General features: G+C 49.3%; 6 protein-coding genes across 6 annotated transcripts; 3 read left to right on the top strand and 3 right to left on the bottom strand.

Moving 5' to 3' along the window:
• Positions 1-23: 23 nt before the first annotated feature.
• 60S (60s acidic ribosomal protein P2) lies at positions 24-1,266 on the top strand (the record flags this gene model as incomplete). Its single annotated transcript, XM_044816964.1, has 4 exons — positions 24-30; positions 84-262; positions 324-393; positions 446-1,266. 4 exons carry the CDS (start codon positions 24-26, stop codon positions 1,264-1,266), a joined length of 1,077 nt encoding a protein of 358 aa, XP_044666329.1.
• Positions 1,267-1,560: 294 nt separating this feature from the next.
• On the bottom strand, positions 1,561-4,244 carry KY384_008474 (uncharacterized protein; the record flags this gene model as incomplete). Its single annotated transcript, XM_044816963.1, has 2 exons — positions 1,561-3,658; positions 3,715-4,244. 2 exons carry the CDS (start codon positions 4,242-4,244, stop codon positions 1,561-1,563), a joined length of 2,628 nt encoding a protein of 875 aa, XP_044666328.1.
• A 180-nt stretch (positions 4,245-4,424) lies between these two features.
• On the top strand, positions 4,425-5,008 carry KY384_008473 (uncharacterized protein; the record flags this gene model as incomplete). The annotated part of the gene is made up of 3 exons (XM_044816962.1): positions 4,425-4,577; positions 4,637-4,847; positions 4,902-5,008. 3 exons carry the CDS (start codon positions 4,425-4,427, stop codon positions 5,006-5,008), a joined length of 471 nt encoding a protein of 156 aa, XP_044666327.1.
• Positions 5,009-5,210: 202 nt separating this feature from the next.
• On the bottom strand, positions 5,211-5,906 carry RPS13 (ribosomal 40S subunit protein S13; the record flags this gene model as incomplete). Its single annotated transcript, XM_044816961.1, has 4 exons — positions 5,211-5,384; positions 5,446-5,492; positions 5,610-5,642; positions 5,705-5,906. 4 exons carry the CDS (start codon positions 5,904-5,906, stop codon positions 5,211-5,213), a joined length of 456 nt encoding a protein of 151 aa, XP_044666326.1.
• A 2,585-nt stretch (positions 5,907-8,491) lies between these two features.
• On the top strand, positions 8,492-10,348 carry KY384_008471 (uncharacterized protein; the record flags this gene model as incomplete). Its single annotated transcript, XM_044816960.1, has 5 exons — positions 8,492-8,570; positions 8,622-8,717; positions 8,771-8,925; positions 8,973-9,111; positions 9,165-10,348. 5 exons carry the CDS (start codon positions 8,492-8,494, stop codon positions 10,346-10,348), a joined length of 1,653 nt encoding a protein of 550 aa, XP_044666325.1.
• A 1,502-nt stretch (positions 10,349-11,850) lies between these two features.
• On the bottom strand, positions 11,851-15,650 carry KY384_008470 (uncharacterized protein; the record flags this gene model as incomplete). The annotated part of the gene is made up of 3 exons (XM_044816959.1): positions 11,851-12,080; positions 12,131-14,440; positions 14,492-15,650. 3 exons carry the CDS (start codon positions 15,648-15,650, stop codon positions 11,851-11,853), a joined length of 3,699 nt encoding a protein of 1,232 aa, XP_044666324.1.
• Positions 15,651-16,424: the final 774 nt, after the last annotated feature.

The following is a 16,424-nucleotide window of genomic DNA, read 5'->3' as shown; positions in this document are numbered from 1 at the left end:
CCTCTCTGTACTTGCAAACAGAGATGGGGGGTTCGTCTTATTGCTCAATCGCCCTAATAAATCATCGCTGACTCTCACTTCAGGCAGAACAGCAAACAAGGCGGCTTACTTCGACAAGCTCAAGACACTGCTCGAGGAATACAAGTCAATCTTCATCGTTACAGTCGATAACGTCAGCTCTCAGCAAATGCACAAGATTCGAAAGAGTATGAGAGGCACCGGTGACGTCAAGGGTGTGATATTGATGGGCAAGAATACTATGGTGAGCTAGGAGAAGTCGCAATATAACGTCACAAGCGAAATCAAACGCTTAAGCCAAATAGGTTCGTCGTGCCATCAAAGGATTCATAAGTGATTTCCCGGAGTACGAACGATTGCTACCCCACGTCAAAGGTAAAATTATTTGTAGAGAACAGTCTTCCACTCTTCTTACAAAGGCTACTAGGCAATGTCGGCTTCATATTCACAAATTCTGATCTCAACCAGGCTCGTGACCTAATACTTTCCGAGAAAGTTGCGGCTCCAGCTAGAGCAGGTGCTGTAGCGCCCCTGGATGTCTTTGTACCGGCAGGTAATACAGGCATGGAGCCAGGCAAGACCTCCTTCTTTCAGGCGCTTGGTGTCCCCACAAAGATCGCTCGTGGTACCATCGAAATCACTACAGATTTGAAGCTCGTCGAAGCTGGTTCGAAAGTTGGTGCCTCCGAGGCAACTTTGCTGAATATGTTGAACATATCTCCATTCACATATGGCATGAGTATCGCGCAGGTATACGATGGGGGACAAACCTTCGCCCCATCTGTGCTCGATATTACGGATGAGCAACTTATGAAAGCGTTTTCTTCAGCCATCGCGACCATCACTACCATCTCACTCGCAGCAAACTATCCCACGCTACCTTCGATCATGCATTCACTAGTCAATGGCTACAAGAAAGTCTTGGCCGTCGCAGTTGAGACGGACTATAGCTGGGACGGCATTGATGAATTGAAAGATCGCATCGCCAACCCGGATGCTTATGCAGCGGCTGCGCCAACGGCTGCCGCGGAGACAGAGGACAAGCCCAAAGAGGAGGAAAAGAAGGAAGAATCAGAGGCTGAATCGAGTGACGAAGGAGGTACTGTGCTATGTGGCTGCATCGCAAAATTCGACGCTAATGTTCTCCAGGATTCGGTGGTCTTTTCGACTAGGATATCTAGCAAAATCAAACCAGAAGATCAAACCCTGCCAATACTACTACTCCCAGTCCACGAGTCATTGATCTGACATACAAGCTTCATCTGACCTTCCCTTGAGCGATCCCTATTTAGGAACAAGTAAGCAATATTCCCTCCTATTCCAATTCAGTTTAGTCCAGCGGATGACGAGTCATTTTTAACACTGAGCTCTTTGATGTCATGCAAAAAGCAACAACATATAAACTCTAATTTTTTACCGACGCTATGTATTCATATTTTATCTTTTTGGACGTCACTCATTTCACTCATGCCGACGATGTCGCTAATAAATGGAAAGATCTTAGTGTCATTCTCTGATTATCCACTGATACGGCATTCGTCTTCATCGGACAGCCCTCACCTCCACCGCAACAGCAGCACACAACTCGACTCGTATTCCAGCACCAGTCAAAACGTGTATCCAAAGCCTTTGCGTATCACTTAAGCGATCGTTCTCGCTCTTCACTTCCGCAAACATGACCTCCCCTTGCTCCTCAATCACCCCCTTCTCCGCCGCGTCAAGCTTTCTCCAGAGAAACAAATCCGGAATTCCACCCCCGCGTTGCTGATATTCTTGCGCCATGATTTTACATAGCGTCGCCAACGCTTCTCCCCTGAAACATCTTACAATCTCTAACAAATCCTCAAATTCATAGTCCCACCGTAAACCCACGACACACGTCTGCTTTTCAGAATGAGCATTGTATACCTCTCTCAAGATTCTCTCTGCATCACCATTTGCAATTTCCACAAGCCGATGGTTGATCTCCGATATTCGAGAGGGGTAGAATGCATCCGTATGAAGATCTAGCGGGCACGTTTGATATGGCGTCTGGAAGACATTTGGGATGTAAGTGAACAGCACATCACAAAATAGATATCCGAATAATGTGCGCACGATCCCACCTTCGCAATGGTAGCCCTTCCAGCCCTGATCGCGGTACCATGAGAGACACATAGCCTCTACCGAGCACTCGCCTCCACCTTCGCGTTCATCAAGCCATATTGTTTTGGCACCCCTGTTGCTAGCTCCATTGCCGTCCGTGCTCGCCCGTCTAGCGCCATTGGTACCCCTTAACAGCGTCTGCTCCCTCTCAATACGAATACCATGAACCATTCGCTCAAACGGTTTCGCCAGTCTCACGTGGCCGAAATCATGATGCTCACGTTTCGGAATCTTGAGAGCTTTCTCTAGCTTCGTGATACGCTTTTGCAGGTCATGGTGGTAGATGAGATGGCAGTCAGAATCCTGCAGTCCATCATCACACGTCTGCAGTGCAATGTTTTTCCAGTGCTTCTTCTGTCCTTCGTCTGTGAGACCTGGGAGCGGCTGTAGGGCATGCATGTAATGCTCCTCCAGTAACGCTTTTCGCTGGTACCACGCTCCCCTTCTCGCCGCATGGAAAAGACGCTGATCGAGAAGCTCTGTGAGCAGACGGTGTTCGCGCTCGTGTTCCTTGAAGCGGCCGAGAACGTAAGCGCCTTTGTGGACGATACGAGTGTACACCCAGGCTGGGGAAAAGCGGCGTAGGTAGGCCCCTTCTCCGCTTTCATACACGCGGTCCTCTTTACGCTGTTCCTCCGCGAGGATGATCTTCCAGCGGGGATAGACTTCTTCGAAGACGTCCTTGACTGATTGGAGGCCTTCCTTCCGAACGGTTCCATTGAATTCAAGGATGAAGTCAATCCGAAATTGCGTACGAATTGAGGCTTCGAACTCTAGAAGATCGGAGCGGGTGGGAAAGATGTTAATGGATCTGGAAACGATGTAGTCTGGGAAGTTGCGGCGGGATATTCGGGCTAGGATGATTGTTGTAAGCGACTTTTCCGACCATTCCGTAGACCGATAGTAGACAAGATGGACACGTTCGAAAAGCTTGAAAGGCGCAGAGGAAAGGCGAATGCATGGTCCAGTGCTCGCTAAGATTTTTGTGACAAAGTGGGAATCTCGATTTGCAATGTTGATATTCCCGTTCTCATAGTCCTCCGTCTCACCAGCTTTAGTACCCGCCAGAACACTCGGCTCTGATTTGATGCTTTCCTCAGTGTCAGATCTCTTTAGGCTATTCCATCCAAGACCGCTCTGGCGACCGCTCATTCTTCGGAAAGCCTTCAATAGATCTGCTTTGTTCTTACCTTGGACTTTCGCTTCCTTTGCGATGACTTTAAGCTCATCAAGCAAGAGTAAAGACGATGCCTCTTCAAGTGTGTTGATATTTGACTCAGACGCATCAGCAAAGGAAAAACAATCTTTCAGCACGGTGTCCTTTGGAGGTTCAGACTCGGCAGGATTCGTCTGCGCTCGAGCGTCGACGGCAGGCAACATCCTAGATTCGAGCAGCTCTTGTACAGCTTTGGACATGTCCGCAATGTCACTGTAATAGCCAAGCCGATTGATGCGGTGCCAGGCAGCGGTCTTGCGAAGAAAAAGTCGAACGTAGCTTACAAGTTGTTGGCAGTGGTTCAAATTGGTATATTATGCATGACATAGACCTACAGGTACTGCCCTTCATAGCTCAAGTTCCGCCAATTTTCGAACATAGCCATCTCCGCTTCATCGAACAGGTGGCTTTCATCCTCGAGAACCGTCTCCAACGTCAAATTGAAAGCGTCGACATAAATCGAGCTCTTCCCTTGTATCCATTTCCGCTGGCCTAGTCGGCCTTGTAGACCGAGATCTGCTGTCTCAGCAGCCCGGGTAGCCTCATATTCTTGAATTGCTTCTTTGTCTGTCTTGACCGGAGGAAGAGCGGTCTCTAGGTCGGTCTTTCTAGGTGCTTCGGAGAACTCACTCTCCTCATCTGAATCGGCGTCAGAATCAGCGATCTCTCTACGGTGGGCATTCGGGCTTGGAGGCGCCTCAGATTCGCTCTCTGCATTATTAGAGGCATCAATGCTGTCCAATCTTTTGAGCCGCTTAGCAGCAGGAGCTGGAAAATCTTCGTCAAACTTGGTTGAAGGTGGATGTCTTATGCGCTGTCCAACCATCTGATTGTGTGATGTTAGTTTTTGATCTCGCAAAGCCATATGTATGTAATGAAAAGACGGGTTTGTCTAAGTGAAGAGATTTGATTCAGCTTGTCGTCAACCAATCAAGCGCGTCCCTTCATCTCGGACGCGAGTGAAACTCAGTATCACGTGCTATCAATTAAAAACCCTCCCCACTCCGGTTTTTCATTGCAATTGCTGTCGATTTACTGTCTCGGCATGGCCGATCAAGCACAATATCCAATGCAAATGGATGCTGTTGTCTCAAACCAACCTATCACACCAAATGAGAGCAGCGGCGAGCCTCAAATACCTCCTGCTCCCCAAGCTCCTACGGCCATGGTGGTCGACCCTCCTATGCCCGAAGCTACGGTCAGTCCTATGGTCCACTTGATATCTGAAATCATCTACTTATTTACCGTCTTCTAAAGCCTCTGCCACCCTACATTCCAGCTCAGATACAGCAGCAGCAGCAGCAGGCACCACCTCCTCCAAGCATTCAAGCACCGCGCACAGCAACCCCAAATCGAGCAGTTAATGGCACTACGGAGACTAGTGCGACGATGCCTGCAAAAGCTGCGGCGCATGGAGCTCCGGCACGTCGATATCTGAATGAGAAGGTGACCGGAGCGTTGCTTGAGGGTATGAAGAGATTGGCGGCAGAACAGTGAGTCGAGTACCATTCTAATGAACCAGAGCCTCCGCTGACATTCGAATTCACTAGGCCAGAGAAGCCTCTACAGGTATTGGGCGAGTTTCTCTTGCAGAAGAGCGCAGAGCAAGAGAACAAGCCGAATACATGACTGTCATATGCAAATATCTGATGCGCGTTTGGCATAGCAATGGCGTTCATACACCCAGGCAGTATTTTGAGAATGCTACTCTATTGAGAGAATTGTCCTGACTAGCTTTACGTCATGCTACCAGGCGATCGAAGAATGCTGCTCGCTAAACCCTCGACTTTCCCTCTACATCCTCACGCCAGTCGTCCTATTTTTGACCCTCCTATGCTACCAAAGTGCTCGCTGTTGCGCTCTCGTACCGCCATGTTGGTGGTAGCACGCCTACGCTCTTGTAGTACCTTGACAGACGATGAATGCGCGATTCAATGAGAATGAGGCGAAACTTCGAATCCTTGTCCTTGCGGTTGCGGTCAAGATGCTTGCGGACGGCAACAGCCTTCAACATTGATCAGCTTCGATGACCACAAAGTCATTTTCGATGTAGAAACATGTATCACCTTTTTGATGAGCATATAGAGATCCTCAGGTATTTCTGGTGCAAGGCCTAGCATGCGACATCACTCCGTCAGTCATTGACCAAACAGAGGCTTAGATGCGTCTCTCTCAGGGCATAAAGCCCAGGATATCTCTTTGAGACCTCTTCAATGTGAAGGTGCCGTACCATTCGACTTCAGAATTCGTAGAATCTTATTACCTACCCAGACATGTCAGACGCAACAACATTTAAAAAACTTCCCCAGAGAAGATTCTACATACCAGTAACAACCTTGACCTGTGCGATGCCATGCGAATCTCGAAGTACCACGCCTATCTGCGATGGCGTTGCGCCCTTCTTAGCAAGCTTGCATATCTGTTCAACCACTTGATCCGGTGTTGTTTTGAGCCATGTCGGAGGTGTGCGCGAGTATGGGATAGCACTGGCTGATATGCCTTTGCCGTTGCTATGTAGACGACCCATTGTGAATGACGGCGTTATCTACGAAGGTCGTGAGCCTTCTTGCTCAAGCACGGGGAAATGGTGGGCGCCAAGATCAGAAAGGTGCCGCTAAAATTAAGCGAACTCTCGGAAGCGCTAGAGACTGCAGCATTTCTAGGAGCTGGCAATTTTAGGTACACTGTCAGCTCACTGATGCTAGTCATTTGGTACAGAGGGCATCTATACATGAAAGGATGTCCGCAGATTCATGATGTCTATTAGATCGACATTGTAAGTATATCCATACACAAATCCCACACGTTCGTCTCAACCTTTACATGATGATACTTAACAACACATATTTCTGGTACCTCTTGATTTAATACAGATTCATCTGTATAGTGATCTCAACGGACTTCTGACATGACGTTCTCCTTCACTCAAGAGACTGTTGTACTCTGTAGCAGGCATGTTACTGACTTCCGATTCAGGCAACCCGGTAACTACCGCGCCAAATACCAAAACAGAATCTTCGAAAATCCTTGTCCTTGATCGTTTCATACTGGTTTTAATTTTCCCTGCAATCGAAGACCATCGATGTGAACGCACGTCAGACTATTTGCTTGGAATGTAGCCTAAGTTGCGAGGGCAGCCGGCACCGAAATCGCGCCATGATGACCGCAGGCAATGGCACACTATCCACCCAACTTGAGGCGCTCATGCAGCTCGCCCTCGAATAAAGATCAGGCATGTACAGCTTAACTACGTTCTCGACGATTGTGGATAGAAGAGTTTACATGAAAGCATGCATTGAGGTCGAAAAAGCTGCAAAGGCCTTTGGTCAAGGCTTCTCCTTGGCGCGGATGCGTCCCCTTTCGTGGGGTGACCATTCAACCAAACGCAACCAAAATGACATTGATCAATCACAGCTCTATGAGGAATGAGATACAACCTCTTGCCGCATTGAAAACCGGATATAGATCACAGCTTTCAGCAATCCAGAACCGTGTCCAGACTCTCATCAATGAACATGGGTGGATGGTCTTTTTCGCGAAATTACAGAAATGGAGAGGCAATACTTGCCGTTTCACTTCCGATGGCCCCACACCGGGGGTGGGTAATTTGCTTGTGCTGTCAGATCTCGACTGGTTGCGAGCAGCTTCGGCTCGGCTTGCATTCAGCAATTCACAGAGCATGCGGAAGTGCTGGACATGATTTGGCACTGCAGAAGTCTACTAGAAGGAGATCGGCAACGCTTGATTGCCGAGCGGCAAAAGAGATATAATCCTTCAGGTACCTCTTGATCTAAGAGGCTAACGACTTCGTGTATCGTAATAACCCACCCTGTCAAACAGGCTGCTCAGTACGGCCATATGTAGGTCGAGTCTCGCATGCGCAGGGTTAATGTTGAAGGACTTGCTGGGCCACGGGCATGCAGTCGCATGTCAATCTTGCAGCTACAACTCTTGGCCCATCAGCCCTAAGTTATAATGTGGGCCATTGATCTCCAGGTGAAAATGATTCATACAATAATGATTGTTCTTGGTGTGTCCATAGTCTTCAGACAGCGCAATAATCATTAGCAGACTTCAGATAGATATAGATATAATTAGCACTCGGCAGTCACCCCCCACAAAACGCAGGCACCCTCGGGCAGGCTGGGTCAGGCCGGGCTCCCTTGACTCCGCGGTCAGTCGCCGCAGTCAGCAGCAAATCCTCAGGAAGCCGCCGACGCGCTTGAGACTCTCTCCAGTAAGGGTAGAGAACGCGGTGGACACCAGCCAGAAGCTGTATCTGGCCCCGATAGAAGCCTAGAACCCCTGTCGCGGATCGAGCCCGGGGGCCACTCAGCTGCTGCAGGTCAGAGTGGTCATGTTAGCTCCCTCATTAGGCCTACTCTAGTCCCTCTAGTCTTCTTAGTCTGCAATCGCCAATACCACGCAGACATCAGATTTGCTCCTTCGCATTTGCCTCCACAGCTTCCTCAATGTTATCCGTTGCTGTCATCCATTGCTCAGCTTCAATTGGTGTCTTCAATAGGAAGCTCAGCCTGATGGCTGCGTAGCCTACCAACCAGAACGCTGCTATCACATGGCATGCCTATAGCGGCCATGAGCCCGACCCTGGTCTTTGCTCCTTCAATGCCTGTGAATGGCCTCACTTAAAATGGCGCACGAGGGGTCACACTCTCTAACCGCGACCCTCCTGAATAGGTCTAATCCAGGCAAACCTGGTGAACCATCCGATGTTGTGCCTCAGTATTTTCGCCCAATCGGGAATAATCCTTCGAGGCTGTTGGTGAAATATATCTGTTATTTGTCTCCCTATTGTTGAGCACTCACGTGCCTGTGCCAAAGCCGCTGTCAAATCTCACTTCGACACTTCCTGCATCTTCTCTGCTTTCTGGAACTTCAATTGAGCATCAAGCTGCATACTCTGCGAGTCCAGCCTGTGACCTTCCCTTATCAAAAGTCTCAAATTCAACGCTCAGACTCTCTGTTCAACGTCGGCCGTGATCTTGCCCCGCAACTTGTGGCTACTTCTGCTGTACATGAAGAGCATGAATAGGATGTGACGGAGGTAGATTCGGATTGTATTGAAGGATCCCTCAAGTGCTTTCATTGGCAATGGCGAACGAGACTCTGGGTCGTGGTGCATGTACCGCACCGTTCCTACAACTATCAGAGTTCCCAAGCAAATATGGCTGTGAGTCAACTCCGGCGTACTGGTAGGGTCTATTGACTGATTCACCTTCAGATCATCAAAGCCGATTTTGTGCCCCAGTCCCATCGCTTGAAGGCCCAATCGATTGTTGTCTACCATGCCCTATAACAGACTGGGTATACTCGGATGGTACGCCGCATACAGTGGAATAAGGATCAATATTGTACTGATGTACACCTTAGAATTTGATGTGATACCAGAAGCAGCGAACTGGCTCAATGTAGCTGGTATGGTATGCTCAATTTCACTATTGGTGACGTACCTGGCTCTTCCAGCCAAACAAACAAGTCGACACTATCTCAACGTCGGCCTTGTCTCCGCTATATGTCTGATGCAGGTATGAAAAAAAATCAAATGATGGGGGGCGGTCGCTGATTTCCGTAGCTTGGATTTATCATCCCGCTCGGCTCCAAACCAGAGCAATGCCACGACGGCATAACACCTAACGATATGTATTCGGACATGACTTGCGCGTTCTCAGGGGCTTTCCTGCTTTTCGGCGGATTCTGCAGCATTATGTGGGGTATGCAAGTCCGATTCTACATCTACGGCTGAGCATCATCTGACAGATTCTAGGCTTCCTACGCTCTGTGTCAATTCACTTACAAATCTGCTGGAAGAGGGATCTCGGCGACAAGTTCTTCTGGATCTCTCTCTTCGCGGGATGGGGTGTTCCCGCACTCATCGTGTCGGTGACTCTTCCGTTGACAGGAACATCCTATCGATTTGGCAGCACATGTCATATTAACCATCCTAAAGCGCTGGAGGACTACTGGGGTCCTTTGCTAGCGTTTGCAGCTATTTCCACAATCTTGCAATTTTCCACTTTCGGGTACATCATCAAGGTTTACGTAACCTCACTTCTCGAGGACAATCCCGCCAACTCAAGTACCAACGTCAGTTCCGGCGGGCTTCCATCGTATAACTCACGAGCAGGAAGCGTCAAGACCCTTACTGCTGCACAGGCATTCAGAAGGATCAAGAAAGTCATTGCACTTCAGTGGCGCGGTACTGCAATAGTGGTGATCATAGTCGTCAACGTGGTCTTCCTGGCCATTGTGTTCGTTCAAATGGATAATACTGTGACCGGAGCCGTGAACCACCTAGAGCGGGCGCAGCCGTGGCTCCTCTGCCTAGTCCTCAACGATGGAGACAAAAATAAATGTCTTGACAAAGTGAAAGACGCAAAGCTAGTAACAAGTGAACCGACAGTGATGGCTGTATTAGTGCTACTTTCACTGAATGGCATCTGGTCTATCTTATTCCTTGGTCGCACGACGATGATCATCGGATGGGCGGATATCCTCCGAGGCCCTTTCCATAGAAAGCCGACAGACTTTGTCTCGGTTGACGCAAGAAGGTTCTCTGCAGACCCCAAGCAGTATGAAATGATAATGTCACCACCTTCACGGCCTTACAGTCTTCCAAAAGAGCCAGAGTCTGTGGTCACCAGCCCCCCAGTAGACGAAAAGGATGGGCTATTTGCAATCCCTCAATCACCTACCAGCCATTACTCTCGAGACTACTTCGACAACAAGGAAGTGCGCACCAGTAAGGATACACAACCATATTCAACTCCAAGGCTAAGCTTCTCCACCCCACGACCGCCCAGTGCTGGACGGATGAATTCAATGAACTCGAGGTCATTTTCACCGCAGCTAAGCACGATACCCACTTCGAGAAGTGCGAGCAGAACGGCGCAACATACGGCTACCATGGAGTGGGACCCTACGAGCACACATGCAAAATCAATGAGATGAGATCACATCTGCAATATACAGGACAACAATACGCGATAGACACAACAAAAGGCAGCAACGCCACGGAGATATAGAGCGGCGTCTACGGAAGGACATGCCACGACGAGCAAAAGTAGTAGACAGTGAGCAGTCGGATCAAATCGGCTCGTAAGGCCGCAACCACAACATTTGGATATGACATTGAGCGAGGCGCGAAAGGAGTGATGAATGATATACTCTGGGCAAGCGAGGAGTCGGAAGGCATCAGCGATTGGTTGATATGGGACGAGACCTAATTTCCATTCACTTTCGCATCTGGGATGCAGACCTTTTCCCAAGATACCCACTATAATGAGCAGGAAGCCAAACCCCAAAAAACATATCAAAACGTATCAAAATGAACTCTTTGCGCAACTCCTAGCACCCTTGCTCTCGTATTGCTGACATGCATCTCACTCTCCTTCCGCTCTGACATGCCTTAGGCCCCCTTTCCCCAGACCTCCACCGTCAGCTCAACTCAGACCCAGTATACTCCCCGGACCCATGCCTGCATAATTACTCCCATCTCCCTCTCAGCTTCTTGCACCCCCGGCCCGAGTAGCCCCGGCCACGCGTTGCCCTTCAGCCCGTGAATTCTGACTTCAGAGTAAGTACCCCTGACGTTTACATGCATCTGCATGTAAGCAACGATGCAAGATCCTCTGCGGCTATATTGAACTCTATGATAACACAAGGGGACTGCTAGCGCCCCTTTTTCAATGTGACCAATAAATCGTGGATAGCGGACGTGAGTGCGACTAAACCTATTCCATACATTTAGTGGGGTCTGTCGTCGTGTAGTGTTTTACAAACGTCCAACATCAAATTATCGACAATTACAACAGAGGAAGTAAATGTCTTGGAGTTGATCTTCAATTGACATAGCCAGCAATTTCGGGCACGAATCTAAGTCAGTCGGCATCAAAAAGCATTGTCATGAGGCTGAAGTATTTAAAAATGGCGATTTTTTAAGCAAGGCTAAGGGGGCATTGCATGGTGTGGACAAGGTCATAAAGTACACTTCTTTGCATTCGCCCTACTCTAGAGCTACAACTACCCATTGCCAGCTCAACATCACACCACTCCCCAATCGGGGTCCCCATCGTCTACCTACGGCCTCTTCTTCGCAGGCCTACTGCTTCCTAGCTTCTTCCTCAAGCTCCAGGCTTCTGGCACTCAGCGTGAGCCCCTTCCTCAACTTTTGTCGGTTCACATAAGAGACATTATGAGTTAACAGTGGTTGTAGTATTTGTAGTCGGTGGATGTCAGGGAGGTAGCATCAAACTTCCTGCCCATTAAAAGTGTCCCATTCTGGGCCTTTCCCTAGTAGAATATGTGAAGAGAATTGTAATGTCCGTTGCGCCGTCGCTGAAATCGATTATCTAGAGATCCACGTCGAAAATTGAGACTTCGAAGATGGTGGGGTATCATTGGTAAACATGTCGTCACATCGCCCTCTTATATTACAGTGCCTCCACTTGCTCTCAGAGCTGCGGTGGTTGTCGATTTTGTGCAAGCCTGCCGAAGAGATGCTCCGGTGGTATTCTGCCCATGTTGCTTGTCTTATCAAAATATGCTGTTGGAGCGGGTGTGTAGCCTTCCTTCTTACGTCTATAGCGTTCGAATAGAATTCCGACCACGACGAGGAGGAATGTAGCGCCAAGTGCACAGGCAAGAGCTATCAACACCACGAAGCCGAGTGCCATAGGGCCACCTTCAAAACGTTAGTTTTTTGGAATGGATAGCTAGAAACGAAGCACTTACCATGATTTTTGAATTTGACGTCATTCGTTGAGATCAATTGAGAGAGGCTGCCGGGTGAATTGCCTGAGGTAGAGAGTATGAAAGGTGTAAGTGAGGTCCCATTGAACAGTGCGGCCGAAGCGTTGCCAAAGCCCGGCAAATCGAGCTCGCCCAAAATCACCAATGTCATCTGACTTGATACCAGATTGTTACCCTTGCCGTGAGTCTTCTTTAAGTTATGCATAGCAAGACCACGTATGATTGTTTGAGGCCCGAGAATATCACCAACGCTTTGAAATTTGTTACCATCGTATTTCGCCAGGAAGGCTGAACCGTTTGCGGCTGTGCCAGCGACCCAATACTGAGAGCCATCCGGGCCAGCTTGAGCCAGTGCAGTAACAGGACCAGGCACACTGGGTGAGGCTCCGTCAACAGTCGTCCATTGAGACTTGGACAGATCGTAGTTCGCGAGGAATGTAGCGTTGTTCGTGACCGTAAGGTTGCCTCCGACGAGTAATTTGTTGTTACTTTGCCACAGAAAGGCGTTGACCGTACCCCCGATACCGCTGCCAGGCTGAGTCCAGGCACCATTGTCAAAGACACAGACACTAGGACAACCAAGAGATCCAGCTGTGTCAAAGCTTCCTCCAACGAAGACTTGTTGCTTCTTCGGAGGTACCGTAAGTGCGTTGACAACCACGGAATTTCCTCCCAGAGCAGGCGGCTGATTTGGAACATAGCCTTTCTGTCCAAGATCATACACAATCAGTCCATTGACATCGGCATTGTTGACTTTCCCTGTAACGGTCCCACCAGCGTAGAGTACACTATCGATCGTTGCCAGTGCAAGAAACGTTGAGTCAGAGTCCACACCGGACGGTAGACCTGTGGTAGTGCTACCTTTGTTCCCGGATCCATCGATGAAAGCAAGGTTATCAAAACTTGAGCCGTCACTAGCAGTACCAGTGAAATGACCGCCAAGTACGGTGACATTGACTCCTCCTTTGATATCCAGATTCCTGCCAGTCACGATGCCAGTAACGTTCTGAGTAGCGGTAGCTCTTTTCCGAGTACTTGGTCCAGCTGGCAGAGGTTTTATGCCAAGGTCGATATTGTTGAGGCGGAGGGGACTAGATCTGAGATCGACGACATCAGCGGCTGACATATCTTGGGTTGACAGGGAACCAGCGAGTAGTGGCGAACCTCCAGGGACGTCTGTCGTTGTGCTGAGTTTCCCTGCAACATCTTGAGAGGAGAGCTTGAGGTTCTGTAGCCAATTTTTACGCGAAGGTACCCAGACAGCGAAGCCCTGGACAGCGATGGCTTTATCAGAACCTGAAGCTTCTATTTGATCGAATTGGCCGTTGAACGAGATGCAATCCTCTGGGTTGTTAGTCGTCACATTCACTTTGAATGGTACAACTGTATCGACGACGCCATTGACTCCAGCTCCAAGCGCCTGCCAACTCTGAGTAGCACTATTGAACGCTGCAATGTTTTTCAAGCCAGGTACGGAGCCATTGAGTGTGTCAGTGAAATTACCGCCCATGTAAAGAGTATCCGCAATGACTTGCAGGTCCGACACTTGCGCATTTAGGCCTCCGCTAGGTAGAGCAGTCGCATTACCATTACCAATCGCAAATATGTTGGCAAAGCCTGCGGATTTATCGGAGAAATTCCCAGCGACGTATGTTGCATTTCCCAGGACCACTACGTCAGTGACGATTGCTTTTTCATTAAGATTAGACCCGGCGACATCAACCGTGGAGTTTGCATTTTCGGCGTCGAAAGTTTGTGCTTTCGGATCGAACTCATAAAGCCCATTCAACTTATTTGTCGCGTTTCCGGTGAGTTCAAACTTTACCCGTTGCGCGACGATCACGACGTCTTTATTCTGGTTTGTTGATGGTGCAATGGTGACCGAAGGCCGGAAGCCACTTTCACTTGAGTCTACAGGACCGCTATAAATTTGTTCATATTTGTCGTAGTTGTTGGTCTGGAAAATTTGTGAGGGAGAAGCCGGTTCAGAGCCTGCTGCGTATGTTCCAGTAACATTCACGATTCCTCTTTTATCGCAACTGTTATCCTGTATACAGCCAGGGGTGTAGAGTAAGACATTGTAGTTGCCTTGCTGTTTGATGTCAGGTTGGAGAACGACGGAGGTACTGCTTGTATTTTTGTCCGAAGCAGCAATGTCCGCTGCGAGATAGCGCGAGACACTACTTGCAATAGGCATGACTCTCCATGACCCAGCCGTTGTTGATTTTGAGGGGGTCTGAGTATTTGCACATGAAGGTTCGTTTAAGTCGCCCTCAGCGTACGCAAAAGTATCTGCCAAAGATCAGCACGAAGAACATCAGGGCATTGCTGCGCAAGATTTACCATTTTGAAATAGTTCAATTCCGTTGAGGCCGCCGCCTGCTCCGTACCATCCTGAGATATCAATGCGAAACGCATTCATGCCCACGGTGTCCTTGAAACGAAAATCTTGATATGGTAGAGAAGTCTTGTTCGAGAGAGGACATCGAGCGTCGCAATACTCTTCTTTGCCAGTATCCGGATCTGTGAAAGTAAAGTTCATGATTCCATTGATAGGTATTGCTGTAAAGCGAAATTCCTGCGTCCCTCGTCCTTGATAGTGGGTGTTCCATATCCTGAGGAGACTAGGTTCATAGCCAAAATTCATGTCAGCCCTCCACCAGCCAGCAACGTTGTCCTGCAGTAACCAGGTATTGCCTGCGCCATCTTGACCACTTGACTTGCAAACGATATTAGATTCTTTATTGAACCCGTCAAGGGATGAACTTTCAGCGGATGTGAAGTTAGCTGACGAAATGTTGATGACTTGCGAGTCAGCTTTAGCAGGGGCAGTCTTGTTGCCGAGGCCAGTGAACGATCCAGCGAAAATGATAGTGCCATTGGAGCTTTTCGAAATGCTGTTGACAGGTCCATTGAATCCCTCGAAAGGGAGGTTGGCCCAACCGGCGTTAGCTACCCAAATGATCGCATTGGTCGAATTCAATCCCTTGAATTGACCCCCTACGTAGACAGTGTCTGTGTCTTGGTCACAATATAGAGCATTGGCGCTACCCGCGAGACCTGTGAGTGGCGTAACCTTGGATGTCGCAGGGTCATACAACGCGACCCCTTGAGCTTGCACACCTCCGAGACTTGTGAAGTTGCCGCCAACGATAACGCCTTGAAGCTTGCCATCTTTCGTCACAAATGAACACATTGTCTTGATGTAGCCATCGGCATTAGCGGCGTCGGCGAAGTCACCATTCGGAAGCTGGGCGATAACTGATTGCGTTCCGTTGGTGCTGAAGCCATTTTCAGTCTGCTGTTGATAAGTGTAGAGCGAGACGGCATCGAAACTGCCAGCGAGGGCTACACGTCCTAAATTTTCGAGGTCGAGATCGGGAAGAGGAACGGGAGTGAAGTCAACTCCTTGCGCCGTAGGTAGGAATGTTGTGAGGAGTGGCCATAGTTGAGTAAGACAGAGGAGCTCCGCCGTCAGGCCAAGCGATGAGGGAATCCTCATTACTCGCGCTGACCGACAGCGATGTCAATGCTGTGAAGTTGTCCAGAAGACTGAAGGAACGGTCGGGTCACGGATCCGAAGTGAGTTTCATCCACCACATTACCCCTTTCATCAAAATATTAGATACCTCCTCTTTCAATTAGCACTGCGATGTGAATGACCGCGACTTTGGGTCTTGCAAGTCCACCTCTTCGCAAGGAGAGTCTGGCCTGTCGGATTCTGGGCGCGAGGATAATGGTAGAGGGATCGAGGAAAAGAGGAACGCGGGAGGGAGAGAAAGGGAGATTGAGTCTTGGCAAGCATCACAAACGGACTAGCGGCCGATCTAAGATTGAGACGGGAGCGGAATCTTCGGCAAATCACGAGGCGCAACAGCAACAAAAGGCAGGGGGCAGGAAGGGAACGGTCTCCTGCTGGTCGCTCCACTACCTCCACTACTACTGCCTCTAGGTGGCAAGGGCCATTGAAATTGGAGGGATGCCGTCCTCGCGCCAACTTGTCAACGCCTGCTGCAGAGCTCCCACGTAATAACACTAATGCCTCTGGCTTCAGTGGCGAGGCCAATGATTTGTGCATCGTACCTACAGTGACTGACTGAACGTTGCCAACGGTCATTGCGGGGAGCTCTCGTATTGAAGCTTTGCTTGATAGCGACCTCCGCTGGGGCTGATCGATTGCCAAAAGAGCAAGTGAGGGGCCTGTCCGGCAGCACCAACTGCACCAGACCTTCCGCATTAGGGCCACACGCCAACGCAAGACGCAGGCACTTCTTCC

The sequence above is a fragment of the Bacidia gigantensis genome, assembly GCF_019456465.1.
Source record: "Bacidia gigantensis strain McMullin 20006 chromosome Unknown contig_295, whole genome shotgun sequence".
Classification (NCBI taxonomy): domain Eukaryota; kingdom Fungi; phylum Ascomycota; class Lecanoromycetes; order Lecanorales; family Ramalinaceae; genus Bacidia; species Bacidia gigantensis.
This window is presented reverse-complemented; position numbering and strand designations above follow the sequence as displayed.